Source organism: Chanodichthys erythropterus, chromosome 21, assembly GCF_024489055.1.
Source record: "Chanodichthys erythropterus isolate Z2021 chromosome 21, ASM2448905v1, whole genome shotgun sequence".
Lineage (NCBI taxonomy): Eukaryota > Metazoa > Chordata > Actinopteri > Cypriniformes > Xenocyprididae > Chanodichthys > Chanodichthys erythropterus.
Genome location: NC_090241.1, coordinates 4,053,246 through 4,080,235, shown reverse-complemented (window position 1 = coordinate 4,080,235; position 26,990 = coordinate 4,053,246). Strand labels below are relative to the sequence as shown.

The following is a 26,990-nucleotide window of genomic DNA, read 5'->3' as shown; positions in this document are numbered from 1 at the left end:
ACGCTACATTGGAACAATGACCCCACTGGATAACTCTGGACCGTAGTTCCTCCGGCACAAATAAGCGGTTAGGTGGACACTCGGGCGGAGGCGTTACCCCTTCTAGAGCCGCTTTGACTCTCTCTTCGACCTCCCATGTCAGAGTGGAGACCACTAATGTCTCAGGTAAAATACACTCGGGAGTAGACGGGCGTTCGGAACGATCAAAAATACGTGACAAAGAATCGGGTTTGATGTTTTTGGAACCCGGGCGGTACGAGATGGTAAAATCAAAACGTCCGAAAAAAAGTGCCCACCGAGCCTGCCTGGAGTTCAATCTTTTGGCTGTTCTAATATATTCCAGGTTCTTGTGATCGGTCCAGACTATAAAGGGTACCCCAGAACCCTCTAACCAGTGACGCCACTCTTCCAAGGCCAACTTGACTGCCAGCAACTCCCTGTTACCAATGTCGTAATTACGTTCGGCAGGAGACAAACGATGAGACAAAAACGCGCAGGGATGCATCTTATCGTCTGAAGAAGAGCGCTGGGACAACACTGCACCTACCCCCACCTCTGACGCGTCGACCTCCACCACAAACTGCCGTGATGGATCAGGGGCAACAAGAATGGGGGCCGAAACAAAGCGAGCCTTCAGTTTGGCAAACGCAGCCTCTGCTGCGTCTGACCACCTGAACGTAGTCCTGGGGGAGGTCAAGGCAGTCAGAGGTGAGGCTAGTTGGCTGAAGTTGCGGATAAACCGACGGTAAAAATTGGCGAACCCCAGAAACCGCTGTAGGGCCTTACGGGAATCTGGACTTGGCCAATCTACCACAGCCTTTACTTTCTCAGGATCCATGCGCACTCCCTCAGTCGACACGATGTACCCTAGAAAAGGAACAGACTGTGCATGAAAAACGCATTTCTCCGCCTTGACAAAAAGCCCATTCACTAGCAACCTCTGAAGTACTCGTCGAACGTGCTGAACATGCTCCTGGAGAGACGAGGAAAAAATCAATATGTCGTCCAGGTAGACATATATGAACTGATCGACCATGTCTCTCAGCACGTCATTGACGAGTGCCTGGAAGACTGCTGGGGAGTTGGAAAGCCCGAACGGCATAACCAAGTATTCAAAGTGCCCCCTAGGGGTATTAAAAGCAGTCTTCCATTCATCGCCCTCCCTGATGCGGACCAAATGATAAGCATTTCTTAAATCCAATTTTGTGAAAACGGAGGCTCCCTGCAATCTCTCGAAGGCCGAAGACATTAACGGCAAAGGATAAGTATTCTTTACCGTAATGTTATTCAACCCCCGGTAATCAATACAAGGTCGCAGAGATCCATCCTTTTTCCCCACAAAAAAGAATCCCGCCCCCGCTGGAGAAGAGGAATGGCGAATAAACCCGGTTGCTAGTGAATCAGAAATATATTTCTCCATAGCCTCTCTTTCAGGAACTGAAAGTGAATATAACTTGCCCTTAGGCGGAGATTTACCTGGTAATAAATCTATAGCACAGTCATAGGGACGATGCGGAGGGAGAGAAGCAGCCCTGGACTTACTGAACACCTCCTTCAGGTCGTGGTACTCGACAGGCACGTTAGACAGATCCACCGCTTCCTCCTGCAACACAGAACCAGAGACAGACGAACAGGCAGAAACGAGACAAGACTTATGACAGCTTTCGCTCCAGGCCACGATGGAGTTCTGGATCCAGTCTACCCGGGGATTGTGTTTCGTGAGCCAGGGGTGACCAAGTACAACCGGAGAGTTGGGGGAATCAAAAACAAAAAATGAGGTGAGTTCTGAATGGTTGCCGGCGATGGTCATGGTGATGTCATCTGTGATGTGCGAAATGGTGGGTAGGCGTTGTCCATTGAGTGCGTGAACTGTAATCCTGTCGGAGAGGGGTTTGAGTGGGATGTGAAGCTTGTTAGCAAGAGCTCTGTCCAGAAAATTACCCTCTGCCCCCGAGTCCAGAAGTGCACGACACTGGTGAACGTGAGTGGACCACCCCAGTCTCACCGGGAGGAGGGTGGAGGTGGTTGAGGACTTCCCGGCGGAGATCCCACCCGACAGTAGCCTCAAATTTACTGCCGGGTTAGCCCTTTTTAACGGACAACTATACGCAACATGTCCAGGTCTACCACAATATAGGCACAGTCCTTGGGACCTCCGCCTTTCCCGCTCCTCCCGGGAAAGCCGAGCTCGACCCACCTGCATGGGCTCGGGATCTTGAGCTGGGCTGACCGCGTCCCCGCTGCTGGACCTCAAATACTCCGTGTTCCTTAGAATCGGGTCACGCTGCTCGGCCCTGGTCAGCCGAGCGTCCACCCGAAGTGCCAAATCCACGAGTCCATTGAAAGTCGGGGGAGGTCCAGCGCGTAGATCTCCCGCTGGACGCGATCAGCCAGCCCATGCAGGAACATGTCCCACTGCGCTTCCTCGTTCCAATGGCACTCAGCTGCAAGTGTGCGAAATTCGATGGAATAATCAGACACCGACTTCTCTCCTTGGTGCAGTTCAGCTAGTTGTCTAGCGGCTTCTTTCCCCGCGACCGATCGATCGAACACTCCTCTCATCTCAGCCGAAAGTGCCTGGAACGAGGTGCAGCAGATGTCCTGGTTCTCCCACACTGCCGTTCCCCAGAGGGCTGCCCTCCCCGTCAGAAGGGTGAGAACAAACGCCACTTTACTCTGCTCCGTACTGAAAGTCCGTGGCTGCAAAGCAAAGTACATAGAACAGCGTGTGAGAAACGCTCTGCAATATTTGGGTTCACCTCCATAAGACTCCGGGATCGGAAGACGTGGTTCCAAACTGGGGGCGCCCTCTGGTGATGGTGAGCGAACAGGCGGTGTGGGTGGCGCAGCGGGACCACGAAACAGCTGGAATTGCTGGGTGAGCTCGGACACCTGCGCTGCCAACGCCTGCACTGCTCTACCTGTCTTGTTCAGGTCTCTCTCCTGCGACTCCATGCGGCGGATGCTACCGTTGACAAAATCCTCCAGCGTAGACTGTGACGAGCTTGCTGCTTCCGTTCCTTGGTCAGATCGTTCTGTCATGATGAATCACAGGAAGCAAGTGCAAGTTAACTCCGTTTATTATAATATTGAAGGAGATAGACAATAATGGACTGAGACAGGCAGGCGTGGCAGACAACAGGAACTGAGGTGATCGCTGCGTGGATGGTGCTGGTGTGATGAAGCGTGGTGACGGTGATAATCCAATCCAGACGGTGAACGAAGACACGAAGAAGAGAACAGGAACTGGAACGACGAACACAGGAATATCGGTCATGAACGGACACCACAAGACAGGACACCAAACAACGATCTGACAATGGATGGGGGAATGAGGTGAGTATTTGAAGGGTGACTGAATGAGCATCAGGTGGGGAAGGTGATGAGTGGCAGCTGGATCCAATGATGATTGTCGTGGCCTGGACACACCCACAAACACACTCGCACACACTCAACACGCGCACAACTGTCAAAACAAAGAACACGTGACAAGAAGGAAACAATGCATCTGAAAACCGTGACAAATGTTTTACTTTAGTTAAATTGTGGCCAAGATTTAACTAAAATGAGCAAACAAATTAGTACAATGTGGCCACAAATTAATAAGTCGTGGGAACAAATTATTAATCCATGGCCACAATATTTTTTTTGCGATCATCACGTTGGAAAGGTTGCATGACGTAGGCGGAAATACCGACCCAGTGTTTACAAAGCGAATGTGCAAAGATTAAGTCAAACGGCCTTTGCAAAAAAAGTTAAAATAAACGATGTCAGATGATTTTGAAGTTGGAGGAGAAAATGAGATGGATTTTTTCGCCCTACCACGGTACTTCCGCCTACGTCACGCGTGACCTTTCCAGCATGATTACGTAATGTGTTTTTGAAATTTTGAAAATGACCAATCATTTCTCTAGATAAGACTCTTATTCCTCATCTGGGATCATGTAGAGCTCTTTGAAGCTGCACTGAAACTGACATTTGGACCTTCAACCTGTTGAACCCCAGTGAAGTCCACTATATGGAGAAAAATCCTGAAATGTTTTCCTCAAAACTTCCTTCATTTCTTTTCAACTGAAGAAAGAAAGAAATAAACATCTTGGATGAAATGGGGGTGAGTAAATTATCAGGAAATTTGAATTCTGAAGTGAACTGTAACAGTCAGCATCCCAGTAAACCTCTTATCGGGCTTATTTTTGGAACACAACTTGGTTAGACACATGGGCATGGCTTACATTTTCTAGCAATTTTAGAGTACAAATTATTTTGTAATATATATATATATATATATATTGTATAAAATTAAAAAAGTTTAGTTTCATACATTAAACTTCGATAACTTTTTTACATTTAAATTTTTTGAAGCTTACTTCTACAATAATCTGTTGAGTGTCTTCATTAAAAAAAGACAAACCTATTAAAGCATTAATGAATTACAACCATTTAAGTTCAGATCTATGCTCAAAAAGAGGGGTGACAGTTAACAGGTTAATTCAATGACTTGAATGTTGGTGTGTTCTTCTCACTGTGTGGCAAAGTCCTCCATAAACAGCCAAACGTCTCCTTTTGTGTTCTATAAGAAATAGAGTATATGAATTTGGAATGCCATGATTGTAAGTAAAAATCTTTAACTGACAGAATTTTAATTTTAAACCAAAACAGTTCTATATGATTCAAATGTTACAAAGAGTAACACAAAGAATTTCTTCACAAACTTATTGCATAATGCATTCCAGGACAACCAGTGACTAAAGATGTCATCAAACCTCCCATCACTCAGCATTCTTACCGTCCCGGCAATGTGTGGATCACATGATCGTTGGATTCTCAGTGTCCTTTAACGAGCCCACAGGACAAAGAGCGTTTAAAAATAGAACAGACACCCAAGCTGCTCTCATCCATAATAAATGGTAGTGGATATCTAGTCAGCAGGCCTCACCTGCTCCCTACACACACAGCAATCACACAGTCTCCAGTGTACTAATGAGGCCAGTGAACTACATTTTACACACATTTAGATTTACGCAAACGAAAAGTAGTTCAAACTTCTTACCGTAATCGGCAACATTGTATTACAGAACAGTACAGATTCTAAACAAAACACAAAATATGATACAGTGCTTTTGGTGACAGTTACATTACCATTTACTCGTCATGTCCTAATTGTGATTATTCAGACTAATAGTAACTTGATCTGTAATAGCGAGAGTTCAATCTAACGTATGCTGCCCACACGCAGGGCCAGTAGCAGTCCATCTGGGAGGGTAACGGACACCACGGGCAGGGCCTTTGATATGTGTTACAGAACCCAGATGCACACATGCACAAACATCATGAAAGAAACAGACACAGACAGCTGTGTGATTGCCACTGTGAATGAACTGCACTAGCTTACTGAAGCATGTGTTGGGGGAGGATGTAGGTCATTAATTGAAATGTAACACTCATATTGATCCAAATGCACATTCATGCCCCTGGTCACCTATTCTCAATTAGCTGATCTCACAACAGCCACGGTGTTATATGGTTTGCTTTGAACATTTACAGAACATAATCTATCGTCAGTCAGTGTCAACCATGTTTAAACAGAAAATAAGGAGTGATTTGTCGAATAATCTATCATGTGATCAGAAGCGTCAGGCTTTTTGCAACATATAGCTTAAGTAAATGCATACAAAAGCTTGTGAGAGCTCATCAGTCTCTGATGCTTTGAATTAATCTGTTTATAGTGTGAGCACGTGTTTAGGGTCACGTAAGCGATGTAAGAAAAGAAAAAAATATTTATTTTAAATATTAATAAGCAGTGAAGTAGTTTTATTAAACTATTTTTATTATTATATTATATTTTATTATTATTTATTTATTATATATTATTCAAATAATAATAAATGATTAATCCAAACTACACTACCATTCAAAAGTTTGGGGTCAGTGATATTTTTTTAAGCATTTAATACTTTTATTCAGCAAGGATGCATTAAACTAAACAACAGTGATGGTAAAGACATTTACATTGTTGCAAAAAAATGTCTATTTCAAATAAATGCTGTTATTTTGAGCTTTCTAGTAAAGGCACAATATGTAGTTTTTCGCCACTAGAGGTCGCCTATTCAAAACAAACGCATAGCTTGATGGGAGATGTCGTCTTCACCTCACAGCCGGTGGAAGAGAATCAAGACGGGACTCGGGCAGAAATCATGTTCATGGATGAGATTATTAACGTTACTGTAGTATGAAGCAGAGCAGGAGAGATTGCTAATGAGAAATGAGCGCGACACACACCTCAAGAGCAGCGAAGCTTTTATTATGCCACAGTCGCCGCTTCCGCTTCTTCCGGTCAAGCGTATGTGAGGTAACGCAGCACTGTTTATCATATTAGATACATTTGAGTGTGTTGAAAATGATGTTATAACGTTACTCTGTGCGTTCGCTCGGCGGACGCTATGAGACATTTGTTGCACGCTGCAGTAAGATAGATCGATATTAGAATATATTAATATAATGAGATTTAAACAATACGACTAAACGTGTTAAGCTATATAACGATTGGTTTTCTGTCTATAAATGTAACCAAACAGTTGTTCCCTTCTCTAATAAAACACATTATATTTTAAAGCGTCTTTGGTGTTTCCATGGTTTCTACAAAATAAAATCAGACATCGAGGGTATGATGTCATTGATAGGTGACGTACGGACATGGTCCGTGTCCTGGTTAAAATTTTTTAATTCTCTGGATTTAAACATTCTTGGAAACATCTGGGATAATGTAAGTACACAAGTCAACAAAATATATAACACTTTTCAAGTGGTTTTTGGGTATTTTAATCAAAAAGAACCCTAAAAAGAATCCTGTATCAGAGTTTCACAAAAATATATTTTTTTTAACATTGATATAATAATAATAAATGTTTCTTGAGCAGCAAATCAGCATATTAGAAGGATTTCTGAAGGATTATTTGACAGTGAAGACTGAAAATTCAGCATTGCCATCATAGGAATAAATTACATTTAAAAATATATTAAAATAGTAAAAGTGATATTTACCAACCCCCAACTTCTGAAATACTTAACAAGGTTTCTTTTCAAGAATTCAATTATTTTAATGATGCATTTTTCTTCATTATGCTATCATGCCAAAACATTAGCTGTGGAGAGACAACAGAAAGAGAAAAAGAGAAAAATATGCCATAAAGTATGTTCTTTTGATTGAGAGCTGAAGTATGTGAAAACAAAAATAGAAGCCATTGACCCAAAGATCCATTAGTGGACCCCAGCATTCCTGTTTACCAGCCATTACTACAAACACACTTAACTGTGTGTGTGTGTGTGTGTGTGTGTGTGTGTGTGTGTGTGTGTGTGTGTGTGTGTGTGTGTGTGTGTGTGTGTGTGTGTGTGTGTGTGTGTGTGTGTGTGTGTGTGTGTGTGTGTGTGTGTGTGTGTGTGTGTGTGTGTGTGTGTGTGTGTGTGTCATACAGTTTATAAACCATCTGTTTTTTTTCATGGATGATAATCAAAGATGTCATTAAAATGTACAACACTAAGTCACAAAGCCAAACTTAATTGATGTCAAAAGGGCAAATCCAAAGTCTAATCCTTGAACCGTGAGTAACCATGGTAACACAAGCTGGACAGAAAAACACCCTGGTCTGATTCAAAACCTTGTGGGTCGACCCACAAATCTAAGGAACTGCCACTGTGCCTTCCAGTAGCAGGACATGGCTACACAGAGAGTTTATTTACCGCGGAAGTGGACATAACAGCATTTTAATGTAGTGACTTCCTGTTTAGCCTTGTGAATTGGAGTTCACCAAATGAAGGAAGAGTTCATCTGGTGTAGCTGTTGAGTATAATGCCCTGCTAATGGCCATAATGGTGACAGATTGAGCCTGTAACCTCAGCAACTTTTATGTTTACTCTTATATTTGGGATTGAACTTGCAATCTTTGTATTGAATACCTGAATTTCTTATCAATTTGGGCATAACGCAACATTTGAGTGTGTGAAAGTGAATAGAGGCTGAGAACAACCATTAAAACTACAAACAGTTCAGCATCACTTCAAACCAATAGTTCATCATCAAAAAAATGAAAATTATGTCATTATTTCATGTCATCCTCTCGTTCCAAACCTGTATGACTTATTTCTACCAGGCTGTCAAGTCTAAAATGGACAAAAACTACCATAAAGGTATCATAAATGTAGTCCATCTAACTATATTTGAAGTCTTCTAAAGTAAAACAACAGCTTTGTGTGAGGAACAGACCACAACTTCAGCTGCTTTTTAAATTTGAATATATGCAACATCAAATGAGATTTGAAGGGTTAGTTCACCCAAAAATGAAAATTCTGTCATTAATTACTCACCCTCATGTCCCGTAAGACCTTCGTTCATCTTCGTTCCAGACCCAGAGATAGGCTGAATGGCTTCGAAAATGGTACAACTCAACTGTTTAACTCTAGGGAGTTGGAAAATTAGCCTATTTTAAAAAAAAAAAAAAAAAAAAAAAGTGGAGTGTTCCTTTAATATTTTTGAAGCTTTTTGAAACTTTCATTGTATGGAAAAAAAGAAACATCAACATTCAGCTAAACTTATCCGTTTGTGCTCCATGGAACACAGAAAGAAAAATGTTTGGACCAATATGAGGATAAACAAATGATTAAACAATTTTCAAAGTTTTTGGGTGAACTATTGCTTTGAAAGCATGAAATTCCTTGATCTTTAAATGATGTTCTTGGCACAAAAGACTGTTTTGCACAAAATGAGAATGGCTAACTTCGGTTCGCCACTTTCATGTGTATTCAAGTGTTACTTTGGTAAGGCAACATCTGAATTATGGTGGAATCAGACAGCTTTTAAAGATCTTAGCTGCACTTATTAGCTCCAGATGGAACTTTCCTTTTTTGCAGAACAGGTAATGGATGAAGAGACAGAACTCCTGAGACTCCTTCTGTTCTGAAAGATGAAGTAATGCAGGTGATATTTCAAATGTTAAGCAAGACTTTAGCTCCGAGCCCAACTGGACGCTTCCAGAAGATTCATTTTTCCCAGTTCAATACAATCACAATTAAGTGACAAGACACTGGTGCCAAACTATTCATTTCAAAGAGGGCTGAAAAAGATGGAGACTTGACAGGTGGCAGGTACCCAATCTAAAACTCTTTTGAGCAGTTTTACATGCATTGACATTTATCTGATGCCCTGTTTTAACTCCCAACTTAGCATGTTCATAGCCCTGTCCTATATTTCATATTTAGGTCATTATGTGAACGAATTACAAAGGCTGAAATAGAAAGGCACTAAGAGCATAAAAGTGGGACTTTGATCAAACGCAAACTTTAAGGATGCACACACTCACCACCAGTACAGAAGTGCGCACCACCTCAGAGACGCTCTGCCGTAACTCCGCGGCGGTGCCGGGCTTACTCAGACCGCGCGTGAACTTTCGTGTCTCGGGCTGAGCCGAAGAGGCCATCGCACCTTGCGTGTGTTTCAGAGTTAAAGTCTATGAATACATGTCTATAGACAACAATTCACGCGGTCACTCTGCGAGGAAGTCCTCGGTTGAGACCTGTCCTTCACAAGAAGAGGCAGCGAGGCATTCCCAGTCCTTAACACCATGAGATTGGTCATCTATCCTCTTCCAAACTCCATAATTGTGTGTTTGTTTTCGCAGCGTCGGATGGAAGCTGAGAGGTAGCGCGTTCCCGTTGCGCTGTTACTCTTTAATGAGCGACGGCTCCCCGGAGTCCCGCGTTGCTCCGTGCCAGTTTCGCACCGCCCGTGCGTGTCAGTGCGTGATGAAGCTCCCGCGCGAGCAGCAACGCCTCTCCACAGCAGAAACTCAGAACCAAGGAGGTAATTTGCGTGCAATTTAACAGCGCATGTCATGTTGAACTGATGTGCGCTTGATTCTATTGAATCGCCATAAATCATATTACGATATAAAACATCACGAAATGGGCTCAAGTTTTGTTAAACAGCAGAACAATACTGGGCAACACGTTCTATGGAGGCATGTACAAGAAATATGCATTAATGCATTTTAATAAACCATATGATAACTGTTTACAAGTTAGAAAAACACATTATCAAAGATGCATTACAGTCATTATAGTAAAGATATATGTCCATAAGGGAAGTTACAGTTATTTATGAAGAGATATAAAGCAAAAGAAATTTATTAACAGCCTACATATGCTTCCTAAAAGGTATCGCAAATATATAAATCCATATAATGTTATGCTTCAATTAATATTTTACTTCAGTGTGACGGTAACTAAATGCTTTAATAAAAGTGCATTATTTATTAAGGATCAATGTTAAAGTAACATGTTTTAGTGCGTCGACTAGTGGTGATATTGTCATATTGCAAGACTATGGCAAGCAGTTTTGTCTTTTATTCATTCTCATGATATGAATTCTTGATATCAGGAATTACAGTTCCACTAATAACAATGTTAATTCTTGATATCAACAATTCAATTTTCACTAGTTAAAATGCTAATTTTTGACATCAAAATTACATTTCAACTAGTAAAAACTATAACTCTTGATATCATCTGTAATTGTATTTTCACTAGTGAAATCCATTCAAATTCAACTGCTGATATCAAGAATTGATTTCTTACTAGTTGAATTTCCAATTTCACATATCAGAAATACAATTCTTACTAGTAAAAATCATAATTTTTGATATCATTAATTACTTTGTTACTAGTGCAAATATCTGATATCAACAATTTAATTGCTCAAGTCAAATGTTAATTTTTGATATCAATAATTTGATTGTCACTAGTGACAATTTCAGCTTCTGATATCATGAATGTGATTGTTACTAGTAAGAAAGCCATTTTAGATATCTGAAATTATATTGATATCAGCAAAACATTTTCAGATATAAAAAAATGAACATTTTTACTAGTAGCAATTCAATTGTTGATATGAATAACTGACATTGCAACTAATGACAATTGAATTTTTGATATCAAAAATTCACATTTTTATTAGTAACAATGTAATTATTGATCTAAGAAATTATTATTTTTACTAGTAAGAATTGTATTTCTGATATGCGAAATTAGAATTTCAACTAAGAAATCAATTGTTGATATCAGCAATTGAATATGAATGGCAGCCTATGGTAACTTTTCACTAGTGAAAATACAATTACAGATATCAAGAATTATAGTTTTACTAGTGGAAATGTAATTCTTGATATCAAAAATTAGCATTTTAACTAGTGAAAATTTAATTGTTGATTTCAAGAATTAACATTGTAATTCCTGATATCAAAATTTAAATTGTTGATATCAAGAATTCAAATGCTGAGAATGAATAAAAGTCAAAACAGCTTGCCATAAATGACAGTTACATCATGCATGTTCATGACACTGTAAATAAACTGAGACTATGCAAATGCAAAGCATAATTTAATTTAAATCTGCAGATAACAATACACTTTTACAGTCTGCACCTTCTTATACAAATCACAATTTTCAAAATGTTTCAGCAAGGGGTAATAAAATGATTGATCACGACACTACGATTACAACGATTGTGTTAACAAGAGAATAACATCATACAAACACTCATCCACGCATACATACATGCACTTGTGCATAAACACACCAGGGTCGCAGCTGAAAGTATCTTGTGCTCTTTAAGATGCATTTAAGACATGCAACAGTCAGTTAAGGTGAGGATAATATGGGACTCTGATTATATGATTATAATGACAGTGTCCAATCAATTATCACTGACATGCCAGAGCATTTTGGGAACACAAGAAGGTTTGATTTCAGACCAGAGCTGCTTGCTTCATGTCTTTGTGCATAGCGTAAAATGCTGCTCTTGTGTGCTGTGCTTTGAAAAAAGACTATGTTTACGTAACTTATTCGACTTTTGCCCTTTGTTGTCTCCTAGTTCATCAAACGTAAGTGCGTACGAAGATGCACATCCCCACAAGAATAGATACAAACATGCAACACAAGAACCTTTCACACGATTAGAGACGAGGACACAAAGACACAGGAACAAACTGATCTTGTGCGCTCATGCACACTCACTCACACATAGAAAAATAAGTAAATAAGTAGGTCCAAAGCATCGTTAAACATTTTAACAGGATCCAGAAGAGTCAGTTGACCAGACCCAGTGCAGCTTTGTCTTTGTCTCTGAGTAAAGCTTGTCCAGAAAGTGAGATGTGTGATCATATCAGATGTTGCCATGGTCTCTGTATTTCTAAACACTGTCTTGTTGCGGACTTGAGTGTCTGATGCTGAGAGATAGATGGTGCCACCACAGTGAAATGTGTTGAATTGCTTTTTATAGTGTGTTGACCTCAGAAGGGGAAGCCTGCTGTCATTCATGGAACAGGTTTTGCACAAACAACAGCGCTTACAAGTGTCAGATGCCATGACCACAGTCATGCGGGAACTTCAGTAATATTGTCTCATAAATCTGTGCATGGGAAACTATTAGAGGATGTAAACATATTTTTCAGGTCTGCATGGGTAAAAATGAAAGCTTTATCACCTTTCATGCAAAATGAATGGTAGTGTTAAGGTTCGTTACTCTTTTTATATTTTCAATAGTTTTATAGAGGTTTCACTCACAAAGAGAGAGAGGGTTAGTTCACTCAAAAATGAAATTTCTGTCATTAATTACTCACCCTCATGTCTCCCCAAACCCTTAAGACCTTCATTTGTCTTTGTAACACAAATTAAGATATTTTCGATGAAATCCGAGGGTTTCTGAAGCACACATGGGCATCAACGTCATTGTACATTTTGAGGTCCAGAAAGGTACTAAATTAAAACCTTCGACGTGACTGCAGTGGTTCAACCTTAATTTTATGAAGCGACGAGAATACTTTTTGTGCGCAAAAACAAAACAAAAATAATGACTTCAACAAATTCGTCTGTCCTCTGCTACACTATTTTCATTGCAGAGCTTCTGTGGTAATGTCTGAATGCGGGCTCAGTATCGGCCAGTACTTAATGACAGAAATTTCATTTTTGGGTGAACTAACGCTTTAACATTGACTTTAGAAATGTCTACTACTTTAAGATTTTGTTTCCTTTTTTTTCCAGGTCTAGTAATCAGAATTTTAAAATTTCCATGACCTTGGGAGTGTGATGATGAAGTTGTACACTGGTTTAATATTAGGGACCATTTTGAATGGTCAAAATAATTATGATTTATAGCTTCTAGCAAAAAAAAGTGACTTAATTAACACAAAAACATACAAACATTAAATTAAAAGATGGCTGCATAGCTCTTTTCAATGTAAAGACTCTTACTGTGCTTACAATTGGGGTTAAATTTAAGACATGTATATGGTCCAGTCCACAGTTCACATCAGTCTCCACAGCCTTCAAACATTTAGAGCTGTAGAGTTGAATGTTTATATATTTTTAGCCTGTTTTTCAAAGATCAAAGTGAGGTTCAAAAGTCACAGTCATTAGGATCTGAGAAGCGAGATCCTCCTCGACTACCCAAATACACGGCCGAGGCTGATTTAGGTCTGCTGGTACCAGCCTGATTCTGGTTCCCTCCATGATGTTTGTTGTTGTTGACTTCAGCATCCAGTGTATCCGTGGTGATAACCCAGCTGGCAGGACGCCACTTCTTCAGAGCGTAAGGCGTCTTCACGCGCTTCTTGATTTTATCTCCTGATCCCTCTGTCACGTCGCCGGCAGACTTGCCTCCTGTGGGCGAACCAAGAAATTGCAACATTGTTCAGGGGTGTAGATGAGCATGATAAAGTGTCATTTTAAATAGAAACAGCAATTCATTAACTTTGGCTAATGAACTAAACATATGCACATTTGTAACACGAAAAATATATGTAAAGATACACATCACACCAATCAAACTGCACTTTCCCTTTAAAACCTGCCGCTATTCCACAACCCCATGGATTCCAAGTGGTGCTCAATGCAGAGCCAAATGAAGTCCAGCTCCCCCTCTGGACGTAATGGGTGGAACTTGACCTAGTCCAGCTCCACGTCTGTGGACCAAATAGGTAGATATTTGGAAGAATGTTTGTAAACAAGCAGATCTCACCCCCCTTTGACTACCATAGTATTTTTTTCCTACTATGGTAATCAATGGGGGGCGGGATCTGCTGGTTTACAAACATTCTTCCAAATATCTTCTTTTGTGTTCAGCAGAGCAAAGAAATTCATACAGGTTTATAACAACTTGAGGATGAGTAAATGATGACGGAATTTTCATTTTCGGGTGAACTATCCCTTTAAGAGTGTATAGCTTCACCTAATTTAGGTATAGGGATCAGGTTAGGGTGTGGCTGGACCTTCAAGCTCGACCCATTACATCCAGAGAGGGGTAGCTGAATATCGAGCTTCACCCATTTAAACCATCAACATCAAGTCTAAATGAATATTTTTCAAATTTTAAACTCCCTGTACCCCTTGAAAACACTCATTGGTGCAGCAAAAAACACTTAAAAGGGCAAAATTCACTAAAAGACGAGTTTGCAGCACTAATACTCACCTAGTAATGGCAGTGTGGTGATGGACAGATCCAGTGAGTTGGGTCTCTCGGGTCTGCGCACGCGGTTCTGTCGGAGCAGGGCCTCTCCTTGTGTCTGAGCTTGGGTTTGGGCCTGCGGAGGAACCACGGTTGGGGCAGGACAAGGGTCAGGCAGTGCAACAGGCTCCACTGTAGAAGACAATGGAGCATCCCCTGTTGGACCAACACTCTCGCTGTTCTCTCCTCCTTCTCCTCCACCCTCAGTGTCTCCATCGCCCTCTCCTTCGCCATTGTTGTTATTGCTGTTATTGTTGTTTGCATTGTCAGGATGCGCCTCTCTTCTCAGAAGAGGCTCCTGCTCATCAGGGCTAGTGTTCAAGAGGCTGAAGGTCAAGTCCTCTGAACTCACGACGCCTTTCCAACGAACATCGGCGGCGTTGGCTGGGCTTGCTGCTGGCTCAGGTGCTGCTCCAGTCGCATATTTATTCACAACTGCCACAGCATCGTTGTTGGCAACTGTAACTGGCCTGGCTTCATGTGCTGTGCTCACCACACTGGCTTTAGCCACTCCCGTCTCAACTTTTTTCAGATTTGACTTTCCGAGTTTTCCAAACTTCATCCGTAGTGATGAAGATGATGAGGTGGGTGTTTTTCCAGAAGGCTTGGCATGGAAATTTAGGCTACTCGGCCTCTTAGGGACATTCTGCTGCTTTGGTAAGATGGTTACAGGGGTGTCAGCAGCCCGACTGGAACCCTGTGACCCCGAAACCTCAGACGCCTTCTTCGTGAGGGTGTAGAACGAGGTTGTTGTTTCCGGAGAGCAGAACTGTTTCTGTGAATATTCCATTAGGCTCTCATCTGAGCTCTCTCGCAAGTTCCTTTGGACTTCATTTGGGTCCAGTTTTAGTGTCTCCAGGTCTTCCCGAGTCAGCTGAGCACAGAAGGGGCTACTGTTGCCTCCTGGTGGAGGCTGAGTGTTATTGCAGGACTCTGAGACAGGAGTGGGGGAGGAGCTTTCTGTGCCAGACTGCCGTGATTGGGCCTGCTGCCACTCGTAGTTGATGCAGTTCCTGTTCTTCTCTGCAGGGTTAGACCCTCCCACTGAGGGTGGGTCCACCGAGGTGTCATTGTAGAGGGGTTTATCAACACCCTCATGGTTTTCAGTGTTTGTGGAAGAGTGTTCAAGGAAAGAACCCACCTTAGGTGTCTGCCTTCCAGTAGAGATATTCCTATAAAATGTAAGTTGTGTTGGTTGATTCACATGAGATAAAGACTTACATAGACTTTATTACAACGGAAAACAAATAACTATGATTTGTGACAGTTTGTGTTAATTGATTATTAATTATTTGGAGTTCTACAGATTTGATTAACAGCTGTTGTGCAGTGTTAGACATAACTGGATTATTTATTACTGATTATTGATTACCCGTGGTTGTACAGTGAGTCATTAGTGATTATTGGTTATTGATTACCTGAGGCTATACAGTGAGTGTTCAGTGATTATTGATTACCTGAGGCCATACAGTATATCATTAGTGATTATTGGTTATTGATTACCTGAGGCTATACAGTGAGTGTTCAGTGATTATTGATCACCTGAGGCCATACAGTATATCATTAGTGATTATTGGTTATTGATTACCTGAGGCTATACAGTGTGTGGTCAGTGATTATTGGTTATTGATTACCTGAGGCTATACAGTGTGTGGTCAGTGATTATTGATTACCTGAGGCCATACAGTATATCATTAGTGATTATTGGTTATTGATTACCTGAGGCTATACAGTGTGTGGTCAGTGATTATTGGTTATTGATTACCTGAGGCTATACAGTGAGATTTTAGTGATTATTAGTTATTGATTACCTGAGGCTATACAGTAAGTGGTCAGTGATTGTTGATTACCTGAGACTATACAGTATATCATTAGTGATTATTGGTTATTGATTACCTGAGGCTATACAGTATGTGGTCAGTGATTATTGGTTATTGATTACTTGTGGTTGTACAATGTAAGTTGGTTATTGATTAACTGTGGTTGTACCATGAATGGTCAGTGATTACTGTTTTTTGATTACCTGAGGTTGTACACTGATTATAGGTTACTCATTACCTGTGGTTTTACAGTAATTATTGGTTATTGATTACCTGTGGTTATACAGTGCAGTGCTGGGGTTGAGAGCAGGACTGACTGATTTTTCTCGATCCCAGATGAGGAGAAGTTCAGTGAGTCTCTCCTCTGCACACTGAGCTGTCAGTCGAGCTTCGGCATCCTGATCCCAGCAGTCTTCCATTGTTTCTTTCAGAGAGTGCACCTTCTGTACATAAACACACACACATCCATCAGCATCAACAAATCTATTTTAGTCCGCTGAGTTTTGATAAGCTGCGTGTGTGTGTTAACATCCTAATTTCTCACCAGGCTATTCTCTTTCCAGGCCTCTGGGAATTTGGGTCTTTCTTTTTCTCTCGACACAAGTACCTGCATGTCCTCTATGGTAGGGTGATTGCCCAACTCTGCCTGAAAAGCCATCTGAAACGCTGGCACTGTCTCACCTGGTGGGAGAGAAGAGTTTAATTGAGAACAAACATCAGCTGTGATATGGAGAGATCTGCACACGTGTACATGTGTGTGTGGTACCTGGGAAGAGGTCAGCACAACGCATAAAGGTCTCCCAGTAAAGCAGACCCAGCGCATAAACATCCACTTGTTTCAGTGCCGACTCACAATCTCTCAGATTCACTGCCCCTTCTAGCACTTCTGGGGCCATGTATCGCACTGTACCCACCTATTCAGTGAGAAAGAGGTATAACATATGATTAGTCTGAGGTGTTATTGTCCAAATCACTGGTCCAGACTATGAATTGCTGTTTGCTGACCTCACTGATGGCACTGTTATCCTCTTCTCCGTGCCCAGGCGGTCTCTTTCCAGTCAGAACCATGGAAAGTCCAAAATCACTGATCACACATGAGCCATCTATCTTCACCAGTACATTCCTACTGTTCAGATCTCGGTGGGACACGGCCGGTTTATACAAGTCTAACAATGGGAAGAAGAGAGGGAGGGGAGAGAGTGATGGAGTGGGATGAGAGAGGAGAGAAAATTGCATGAGAGTGAATCACAATATCAGAATTGCCACTAGAGCGCACTAGAACCCACTTTTGTCTCCAAAAATAACGGTATGTAACTGACTACTGTAAGTTGTCTAGTTAGTGCTTAAAAAACACCTTCATGTAATGTGTTGTTTCCTCTCTTTTATAAAAGCAATATGAAAGAAGACACTGAAATAAATAGTTAAAGAAATAGTGACATTTTTATTTCATCATTCTATTTTTAAATGTTTTTTTTTATTTTTTTTATATCAGTAAATAATTACCTTTATTGATCAAAATAATAACCATAATCAATTAGTCAGCCAAGTCATATAGCTCATTAACCTTTACACTGTCATTGGTACTGGTCACACTATTGTGTGAAATTAATATTGGTCTGCACACTTATTGGTTTGCCCGTGACCCATCTAAACATATTTTAGAGCCGAGCCACTCTGTTATATATGCTGTATATGAAAGGACAAATGAGTTTGCATTTGTATGAGGAAGTGTGGCCAGTTTTTGTGAGTTGAAATGGATGTGTCAGCATATATTAGGATGACTGGGATGAAGACATAGCATCACTTTCTCTCTTTCTTTAATCTCTAGTTCTGCCTTTCATTTACATGCCTTTTTCTGACTCTAAATAAAATCTGATTACTTTTAGAGCCTTTCACACTGAAACAAAGACAAAGAAAACTAAAAAAAGCTTTGAGAATTACGCCCCATCCCTGCCTTCCTGCTTTCTTAGACTCAGCCTATAAATAAAGTGCACACACCCACTATCACATCCGTACTGTGACTCTGGGGACCACTTAACACTCAAAATTAAAACCTAAAGTGTATTTTAAGTAGCTGATACATTTTTGCCATTTTGACAGCCCGAGTCCCTCTTCACAGACAATACTGTTCAAAACTATATGATTTGTTTTATGTTATTGAAAGAGGTCTCTTATGCTCACCAAGGCTGCATTTATTTAATCAAGAATAAAGTAAAAATGTGAATATATTGTGAAATATCATTACAATTTAAAATAACTGTTTTTTCATTTTAATATATTTTAAAATGTATTTTATTCCTTTGATATGATACACCAGTCTTTGGTGTCTTATTCCCCCATTAGAAATCATGCTGATTTGGTGCTCAAGAAACATTTCCTATTATTATCAATGTTGAAAAAAGCCACTTACTATTTTTGTGGAAACCATGATGAATTTTCAGGATTTTTTTATAATTAGAAAGTTCAAAAGCACAGCATTTATTTGAAATAGAAATCTTTTGTAACATTATAAATGTCTTTACTGTCAAGTTTGATCAATTTAATGTGCCTTTGGTAAAGTATTTTTTTTTTTTTATTTTAAAACAAAAAATGTTAATGCTTGTATATATCATAATTTTATGAAGACATGGAAAAGAGTGGCCATTACATACACCAGCATTCTGTTTTTGTGTTCCACAGAGGAAAGAAAATCATATGTGTTGAAAAAACGACCTGAATGATGACAAAATGTTCATATTTTCTTGATTTCATTTGTTATTCTGTGTCTCACCCCCTCTCTGTATCTCTGTGTGCAGGTACGCCAACCCTCTGGTGACAGACAGAGCCAAACGACAGCAGCTCAGCCAGTCCACAGTCCGCCCGCTCAGATACGTGCACAGAGAGCCCTGGGAAAGACAGAAGGGAGTACTCTATTCAGAGGAAATCATCTGCAAAGTACAGGGAGGAACACACAGGAAAAACACGAGTGGGTGGGGAAGAGGAGGGAGAAGCGAGGGAGGACGAGATTAAAGAGCAGAGCAAGGATGAACAGAGCCAGTGTATCTCAAAGTTACAGGAGGAGCACAAATGACCCATCCCCCTTAGTTACGGTCGCTACGTCCGACAAGATGTTCTCAAGCAGTGAAAAATACAGAGGACAATGACAACACGCCGACAGACAAGACATTTGTATGGAACAAAGCTTTAGCTCTCAAATTTTGTCATTTAAACAATAAATACCATTGTGGCTCTTTAATGTGTCATGACAGATCGCTGTAGCGCCTCAATTCAACACATAAACCGATCATCTCTTCCTATTTATTGCACAAAATAAACATGAATGAACATCAGAATCAGTAGGTATGTTGTTTCAACCATGGAAAGATGTCAATATACCATTTGTCAAGTTCAAGTCCACCGACGTTACAGGATTAGTTATGAAAATGACCCCAAGCTTTACTCACTCTCAAGCCATCCTAGGTGTATTTGACTTTCTTCTTTCTGATAAACACTATCAGAGATATATTAATAAAATCCTGATGCATGCAAGCTTTATAATGGCAGTTAACAGGACCAGCAAGTATGAGCTAGATATTTTATTTCATAATTTGTTAAATATGGATTTTGTTTTACTCAAACACGTTGCTTTGCTTTTATTAAAAAACGAATATTTAAAGGTGCCCTAAAATCAAAAATTGAATTTATCTTGGCATAGTTGAATAACAAGAGTTCAGTACATGGAAATGACATACAGTGAGTCTCAAACTCCATTGCTTCCTCCTTCTTATATAAATCTAATTTGTTTAAAAGACCTCCGAAGAACAGGCGAATCTCAACATAACACTGACTGTTACGTAACAGTCGGGATCATTAATATGTACGCCCCCAATATTTGCATATGCCAGCTCATGTTCAAGGCATTAAACAAGAGCAGGCAGTATTAACGTCTGGATCTGTGCACAGCTGAATCATCAGACTAGGTAAGCAAGCAAGAACAATAGTGAAAAATGGCAGATGGAGCGATAATAACTGACATGATCCATGATATCATGATATTTTTAGTGATATTTGTAAATTGTCTTTCTAAATGTTTCGTTAGCATGTTGCTAATGTACTGTTAAATGTGGTTAAAGTTACCATCGTTTCTCACTGTATTCACGGAGACAAGACTGGCGTTATTTTAATTTTTTAAACACTTGCAGTCTGTATAATTCATAAACACAACTTCATTCTTTATAAATCGCTCCAACAGTGTGTAATGTTAGCTTTAGCCACGGAGCACTATCAGACTCGTTCAGAATCAAATGAATCCAAATAAATACTATACTCACATGATCCGACGCATGCATGCAGTATGCATGACGAACACTTTGTAAAGATCCATTTGAGGGTTATATTAGCTGTGTGAACTTTGTTTATGCACTGTTTTAGGGGGAGCGCGTGATTTAAAGGGGCCGCAGCCTGAATCGGCGCATATTTAATGATGCCCCAAAATAGGCAGTTAAAAAAATTTATAAAAAAAAATCAATGGGGTATTTTGAGCTGAAACTTCACAGACACATTCAGGGTACACCTTAGACTTATATTACATCTTGTGAAAAAACATTCTAGGGCACCTTTAATTTTATTAACCCCCCAGAGCCGTGTGGAGTACATTTATGATGGATGGATGGATGGATGTGGATAGAAGCACTTTCTTCAGCTCATACTCTGCAGTGACCCCTGCTCACTGCCATAATAAAGCTCGGATGCGTCAGGATATTTATTTATATATCTCAGATTGTGTTCATCAGAAAGAAGAAAGTCATATACACCTAGGATGGCTTGAGGGTGAGTAAAGCTTGGGGTAATTTTCATTTGAAAGTGAACTAATCCTTTAATCTACTATCTCTCCTGTCTGGTTTGTTTGTCCGACAAAATGGCGGATTAGGCGTTATGATTGGTCAGATCACCTGTCAATCAATCTCCAGGCAAAGGGTGAATTAATGCACTCCTGCCGTTGTGGTGAGAAATCAAGTCCCCCAGGAATCGGGTCTGCTTTAGGACCTTGAGTGATCCAATTGGTTCAACAAACATTTAATGGGTAGTATGTTTAGCGCCTGATTACAATTTCTGCAAAATCCTGTTATGATTTATATCATTTAAAATGCGTTATAATAACCATCAATGTTTTTAAATTACATGGTTCATATACTAGTATATAACTGAAGCTCTAGTTTGTGAAATCAAGCATTTCTCGTTCTTACTGTTTTTTAGTTAGCTTATGTACTAGCATAGCATACATCTACCCAGTTAGCCTGCTAGCTTAGCTTATATTATATTAGGTATGTTTTTTGTTTCCAGTATAGTTCCAAATTAGATGTTTCAAATTAATGATGTTTGTGTGTACTTAGCATGACAATTAATTAATTGCAAATGTATTATAGTATTATTATACTATACCACATTGTTATTATTGTGTAAAATTAATATTTAATTACTTTTACAGAACACAGTATATTTCAACAATAAAATAAATGCTTTAAAATATTTTAAAGCATGGTTGGGTTTCCAGTTTGTTTTATTATGCAATACATAGGCATTCATTTTATATTTCAAGCATGTTGTTTGTGTAATAAACATCATACAATAGTTAAAAAGGTTATAATTAGTCACGATAACTTTTGATCAGGCATTACCGCCTGGATCCTAAAAGAGGCCCGATTTCTCATGACACTGTACCTCAGGACTACCTTAGGGATGCCTCCTGTCGCTATGGCAACCTGGCTTGAGGTTAGCCCACAGGAAGTACAGGCTGAAAGCCCACGGTTATGAATAATTTAAAACTTCTCAGCTCAGTCAATAATCTCGATCTTCCTCCATAATATCGATAGAAAGTGTTTGTGGGTGTGAGTATGTGACGAAAAAGGTAAAATGAGGATATTCTGCTGAATTGTAAGCTTTTTTTGTTCTGCAATTGCAAAAAAAAAAAAAAAAAAGAGAGAGAGAGAGGGAAAAAGGATGCAGAGGAGAACATGAGGAAGAGAGTGAGAGAGGTTTAGTGATATCGTATCACACTTGCGAGCTGCTGTTACCACAAGATCAAACATGACATCAGATCCCTCAGGTCTCTAAATATAACCACTAAATAAATGCGTGCGCTTGCACTTTTGGAGCTGTGATGTACAGAAGAAGGAATGTGAGAGAAAAAATAAAAACAGACTAAATGGCTGACAGGAGAAGAAAAAGAAATGTGGAATTAGACTGGAGGTTTTGCTTCTGGTGCTTTCTGGGCAGCTGGTTTGGGTTTCTCAGAGTTGTTGTGATACTCACATGAGGGTAAAACTCCAGCAAGAGAAGAAACTCCGTCCGGCCTTCTGTGCCGACACGTTCCTCGCTCTCTAAGAAGCGTGCTACGTTCTCGTGATCCAGGAGGAGTCGATAAATCATACGCTCATTAGTAAACTGCTGACGGTTAGCGGAAATGAATACTTTCACAGCCACAGATCGGTCCTCCAGCGAACCGCGATACACTGTTCCGTACCGGCCCCGGCCAATCAGCTGTAAAGAACAGAAAGAGATAAAAAAAATAATTGGGAAAAGTATGAGTGCCATTATATATATATATATATATATATATATATATATATATATATTCCTCTCTTCTTCTGAGCCAGGTTAGAATTATTCTCAGAAGACTTTAATTTTAAATATTTATGCCTAATTCTGATTTCAAGATTATAATTAAGGCCAGTAACAGATGAAATGCAAACGTGACCCAGATGCTTTCTGCTACATCCTTGTGTGTTTTACTACATACAAACAGCGACAGAAAATTGAGAAAGACAGACAGAAAGAAAGATTTTGTGAAAAAAGACTATTTGTTTGTGAGTATTTTCCACTCCTTGGCAGATTGTAAGTTAAATGATGCATTTTGAGTTAAGTAACTAACTTTTTAAAGGGTTAGTTCACCCAAAAATTTAATTAATTACTCAGCCTCATGTCGTTCCACACCCGTAAGACCTTCGTTAATCTTCAGAACACAAATTAAGATATTTTTGATAAAATCTGATGGCTCAGTGCGGCCTCCATTGACAGCAAGATAATTTCTTTTTTTCGATGTCCAGAAAGGTACTAAAGACTTCAGGTCATGTGACTACAGTGGTTCAACCTTAATGTTATAAAGAGACGAGAATACTTTTTGTGCACCAAAAAAATTAAATAAATTAACGACTTTATTCAACAATATCTAGTGATGAGCGATTTCAAAACACTGCTTCATGAAGCTTTATGAATCTTTTGTTTCGAATCAGTGGTTCAGAGCGGCAAAATCACATGATTTCAGTAAACGAGGCTTTGTTACGTCATAAGTGTTTCAAAATTTCAATAGTTCACATGACTTTGGCAGTTTGATACACGATCCGAGCCACTGATTCGAAACAAATGATTTGTAAAGCTTCAAAGCTTCATGAAACAGTGTTTTGAAATCACCCATCACTAGATATTGTTGAATAAAGTTGCATTTTTTTATTTTTTTTTGGTGCACAAAAAGTATTCTCGTCACTTTGTAATATTAAGGTTGAACCACTGTAGTCACATGAACTGTTTTAAATATGTCTTTAGTAGCTTTCTGGGCACTGAAAAAGGATATGATCTTGCTGGCAGTGGAGGCCTCACTGAGCCATCGGATTTTATCAAAAATATCTTAATTTGTGCTCTAAAGATGAACGAAGGTCTTACGGGTGTGCAAGACATGAGGGTGAGCAATTAATGACTGAATTTTCATTTTTTGGTGAACTAACCCTTTAAAAGAAAGATTGACATTTGACTGCTTTTGTTATTTTGCATTGAAGCTGATACATAATTTGATAGATAAATGATACATAAAGCTAATACATAATTTTTCAGGATTCTTCAGTTCAAAGTTGAAAAGAACAGCATTTATTTGAAATAGAAATCTTGGCCCCACTTTATATTAAATGGCCTTAACTACTACGTACTTGCATTTAAATTAATGATTTGATACAAAGCACTTATTGTGTACATACATGTTTTTACATTGTACTTATATTTTAAAAACACCTGCATGTAATTACATCTGTAATTAATTTCTGTTATTACATTTATAATTACACTGTTGATAATTACACTCCTTTAACCCTTACCCTTCCCTTAAACCTACCCATACCACCAAAGTTTCCCCTAACCTTACCCATATCCCACCTCAATAGCAGCACAAGTGTGTTGCAATTCAATATGAACCCAATAAGTACATTGTACTTATTTTTTGATGTAAGTACATAGTAGTTAAAGCCACTTAATATAAAGTGGGACCGAAATCTTTTGTGAAATAAATGTCTTTACAGTCACTTTTGATCAATATATAGTTTTGTCCAAAGTTCGTACTTAGATTGTTATTTACTGTTACTATTAATTTGTAAAATACAACAGGACTGTGGTCTCCTGGGTAAACTTATTACATGATTTCTACTCAAATTAATTTTACCATTTATTTTTGTTGCTTCATTAATTTTCAATAAAAATAAATATTTTTTATTTAAAAAAAAAAAAAAAAAAAATCACATTTTCCCTAGAGGTTTATACTCCATTTTATTTGCTTAAACAGCAAAAAGAATCAAGCTGTGAATGGTGTCTTCTACCTCCAGTAGTGTGAGGTTGTCCAAATCCAGAGAAGGAGGGGAAAGCGATGTCTCCAGAATATCCAAGGTATGCAAAGAGTGTTTACCACGTCCTGGAATACACACAGGCACATAAATCCACATGCACATAGATAATTTCACCGTCAGGATTGAGTCATACATTTAAAGCATCATAACATCTCTACGTTAACACACCTCTTAGCATGCGGTAGGCAAAAAAAATCAGAATGACGAGGACGGCAACCATGAACACAGTTGTTAAAGCGAAAATGATGGCTTCATCTCTGTGCAGTGGGCGTGAATCTTGAAGGATTCAAAGAGAAAATGTTCATTAATGGACAGAAAGTGAACAAAATGGCAATACTTTTTTAATTAATCAAATGTTCCGGCCCAATTTAGCCTGTGTCTTTCATTTGTATCTACTGTTTTAGTACAAACACATCTCTCAATTGTTCTCATTTGTTTCTATTTCCTGAACACTATCTATATGTCTTTGAACAACATACACTCACGGAGAGGCTGTGTGGTGGTCGGGGAAGGAGGTGGGAAGTCCTCTGTGAAGTTTAGGTTGCACATGTCTTTGTCGCAGCAGCAGAATCGAGAAGTTCCATTCAGGGCCACTGACGGTGGGTTGGTCACCACACAGCGGTCATAGCACTCCTGATGGTCACCAACATTTGTCCAGCAACCTGTAGTAAATAAAGGAAATAAAGGTGAGACTGACTGTAAAGTTCTTTGTGTGTGTGTGTGTGTGTGTGTGTGTGTGTGTGTGTAATGTATTTATATACCTTGCATCACTAGTTGGATTTCATTTTTTTTTTTCACCCAGAATCCAAAGCAGTGACTTCCGTGACTACAGCGAATGGTGGAGTTCTCATGAAAGACACGCCCCTCAACATGTCCACCAATCAGCTTGTCCAGAGACTGCAGATGTTCTGCATACGCACACTCCCTCTGCTCGCTCTGTGCAGCTAAAAAGACAGATAAAATGAGAAAGAACAACACAAAGACAGAGAGAGCATTATAATATAATTCAATGTTAATATATTCAAATAATAACCAAATTATATATATATATATATTATATATATATAATTTTGAATGTGTGTGTGTGTGTGTGTGTGTGTGTGTGTGTGTGTGTGTGTGTGTGTGTGTGTGTGTGTGTGTGTGTGTGTGTGTGTGTGTGTGTGTGTGTGTGTGTGTGTTATATATACATATACCGATACCGATTCAGAGTGATATCTGCCAATACCGATAGTTTGGGGGTTCTGCCTTTTATACCTTCTTTTAAATTAATGATAATTTCATTATAATTAATCATTATATTATTAATAATTATATTTTGAAAGAAATGCAAATAAAAACTTTATTCTCTCCATTTCATCATCTTGTTTCAGAGTAACTGGTATCAGTTATAAATAAACACATTACTCAAATTAATAATAACACACATTAACTGCATTCTGAAAATTGAAAATGAATATTTCTTAACTTTCTGAATGTTATTAATTCATATAATTACTATTAATATTGAACATAAAACTGGTTTCTTAGCATTTTCTTTACACAAAGCCCAAATTCAGTGCATTTTTCTGCCATCTTTTGATTGACAGGATATATCGGCCCTGACTATCGGCTGTTTTTAAAGTATTGGCTATCGGCCTATCTCTTATGAAGAATTTATTAAATAATAAAGCAGAGATATTAACAGATATTTTGTTGTCTGTTATCTGGTTTTTAATATTCTACTGATAAATGGCACAATATATTAATAATAATAATAATAATATATAATAAAAAACACGATACATATTATGTTTTTATTACTGGATAATGATAATTTTGTTATTATTGTGCATAAATAAAACAATAACAAAAATCTGGTTCTGAATATTGAATATTTGATGTAAAAATATCTGTATAAAACAGCAATATTATGGGTGTAACGTCCATTAAGCTATAAACAATCAGCGATCTATGAACGAAATATGTTTTTTTAAA

General features: G+C 39.1%; 2 protein-coding genes across 6 annotated transcripts in view; both read right to left on the bottom strand.

The window, feature by feature from the left end:
• dock9b (dedicator of cytokinesis 9b) overlaps window positions 1-9,814 on the bottom strand; it is a 116,444-nt gene extending 106,630 nt beyond the window's left edge. For all 3 annotated transcript variants that reach the window (XM_067374850.1, XM_067374851.1, XM_067374852.1), the window contains exon 1: window positions 9,354-9,814. In XM_067374850.1, coding sequence (XP_067230951.1) covers window positions 9,354-9,470 — 117 coding nt within the window. In that variant the 5' untranslated portion in view covers window positions 9,471-9,814. The remainder of the gene's footprint in view (window positions 1-9,353) is intronic.
• Window positions 9,815-11,212: 1,398 nt separating this feature from the next.
• The window catches only part of bmpr2a (bone morphogenetic protein receptor, type II a (serine/threonine kinase)), a 28,330-nt gene continuing 12,552 nt past the window's right edge, over window positions 11,213-26,990 (bottom strand). Inside the window, exons 2-13 of one of the 3 annotated variants that reach the window (XM_067373844.1) lie at window positions 25,778-25,960; window positions 25,496-25,678; window positions 25,185-25,292; window positions 24,990-25,081; window positions 22,663-22,890; window positions 19,142-19,256; window positions 17,377-17,537; window positions 17,138-17,285; window positions 16,916-17,052; window positions 16,645-16,814; window positions 14,516-15,723; window positions 11,213-13,707 (exon numbers count right to left, since the gene is read on the bottom strand). In XM_067373844.1, the coding sequence (XP_067229945.1) occupies window positions 13,445-13,707; window positions 14,516-15,723; window positions 16,645-16,814; window positions 16,916-17,052; window positions 17,138-17,285; window positions 17,377-17,537; window positions 19,142-19,256; window positions 22,663-22,890; window positions 24,990-25,081; window positions 25,185-25,292; window positions 25,496-25,678; window positions 25,778-25,960 (2,996 nt within the window). In that variant the 3' untranslated portion in view covers window positions 11,213-13,444. Of the gene's footprint in view, window positions 13,708-13,735; window positions 14,010-14,515; window positions 15,724-16,644; window positions 16,815-16,915; window positions 17,053-17,137; window positions 17,286-17,376; window positions 17,538-19,141; window positions 19,257-22,662; window positions 22,891-24,989; window positions 25,082-25,184; window positions 25,293-25,495; window positions 25,679-25,777; window positions 25,961-26,990 lie in introns of those variants that run through there. The other 2 variants (XM_067373845.1, XM_067373847.1) reach the window with 2 other exon arrangements.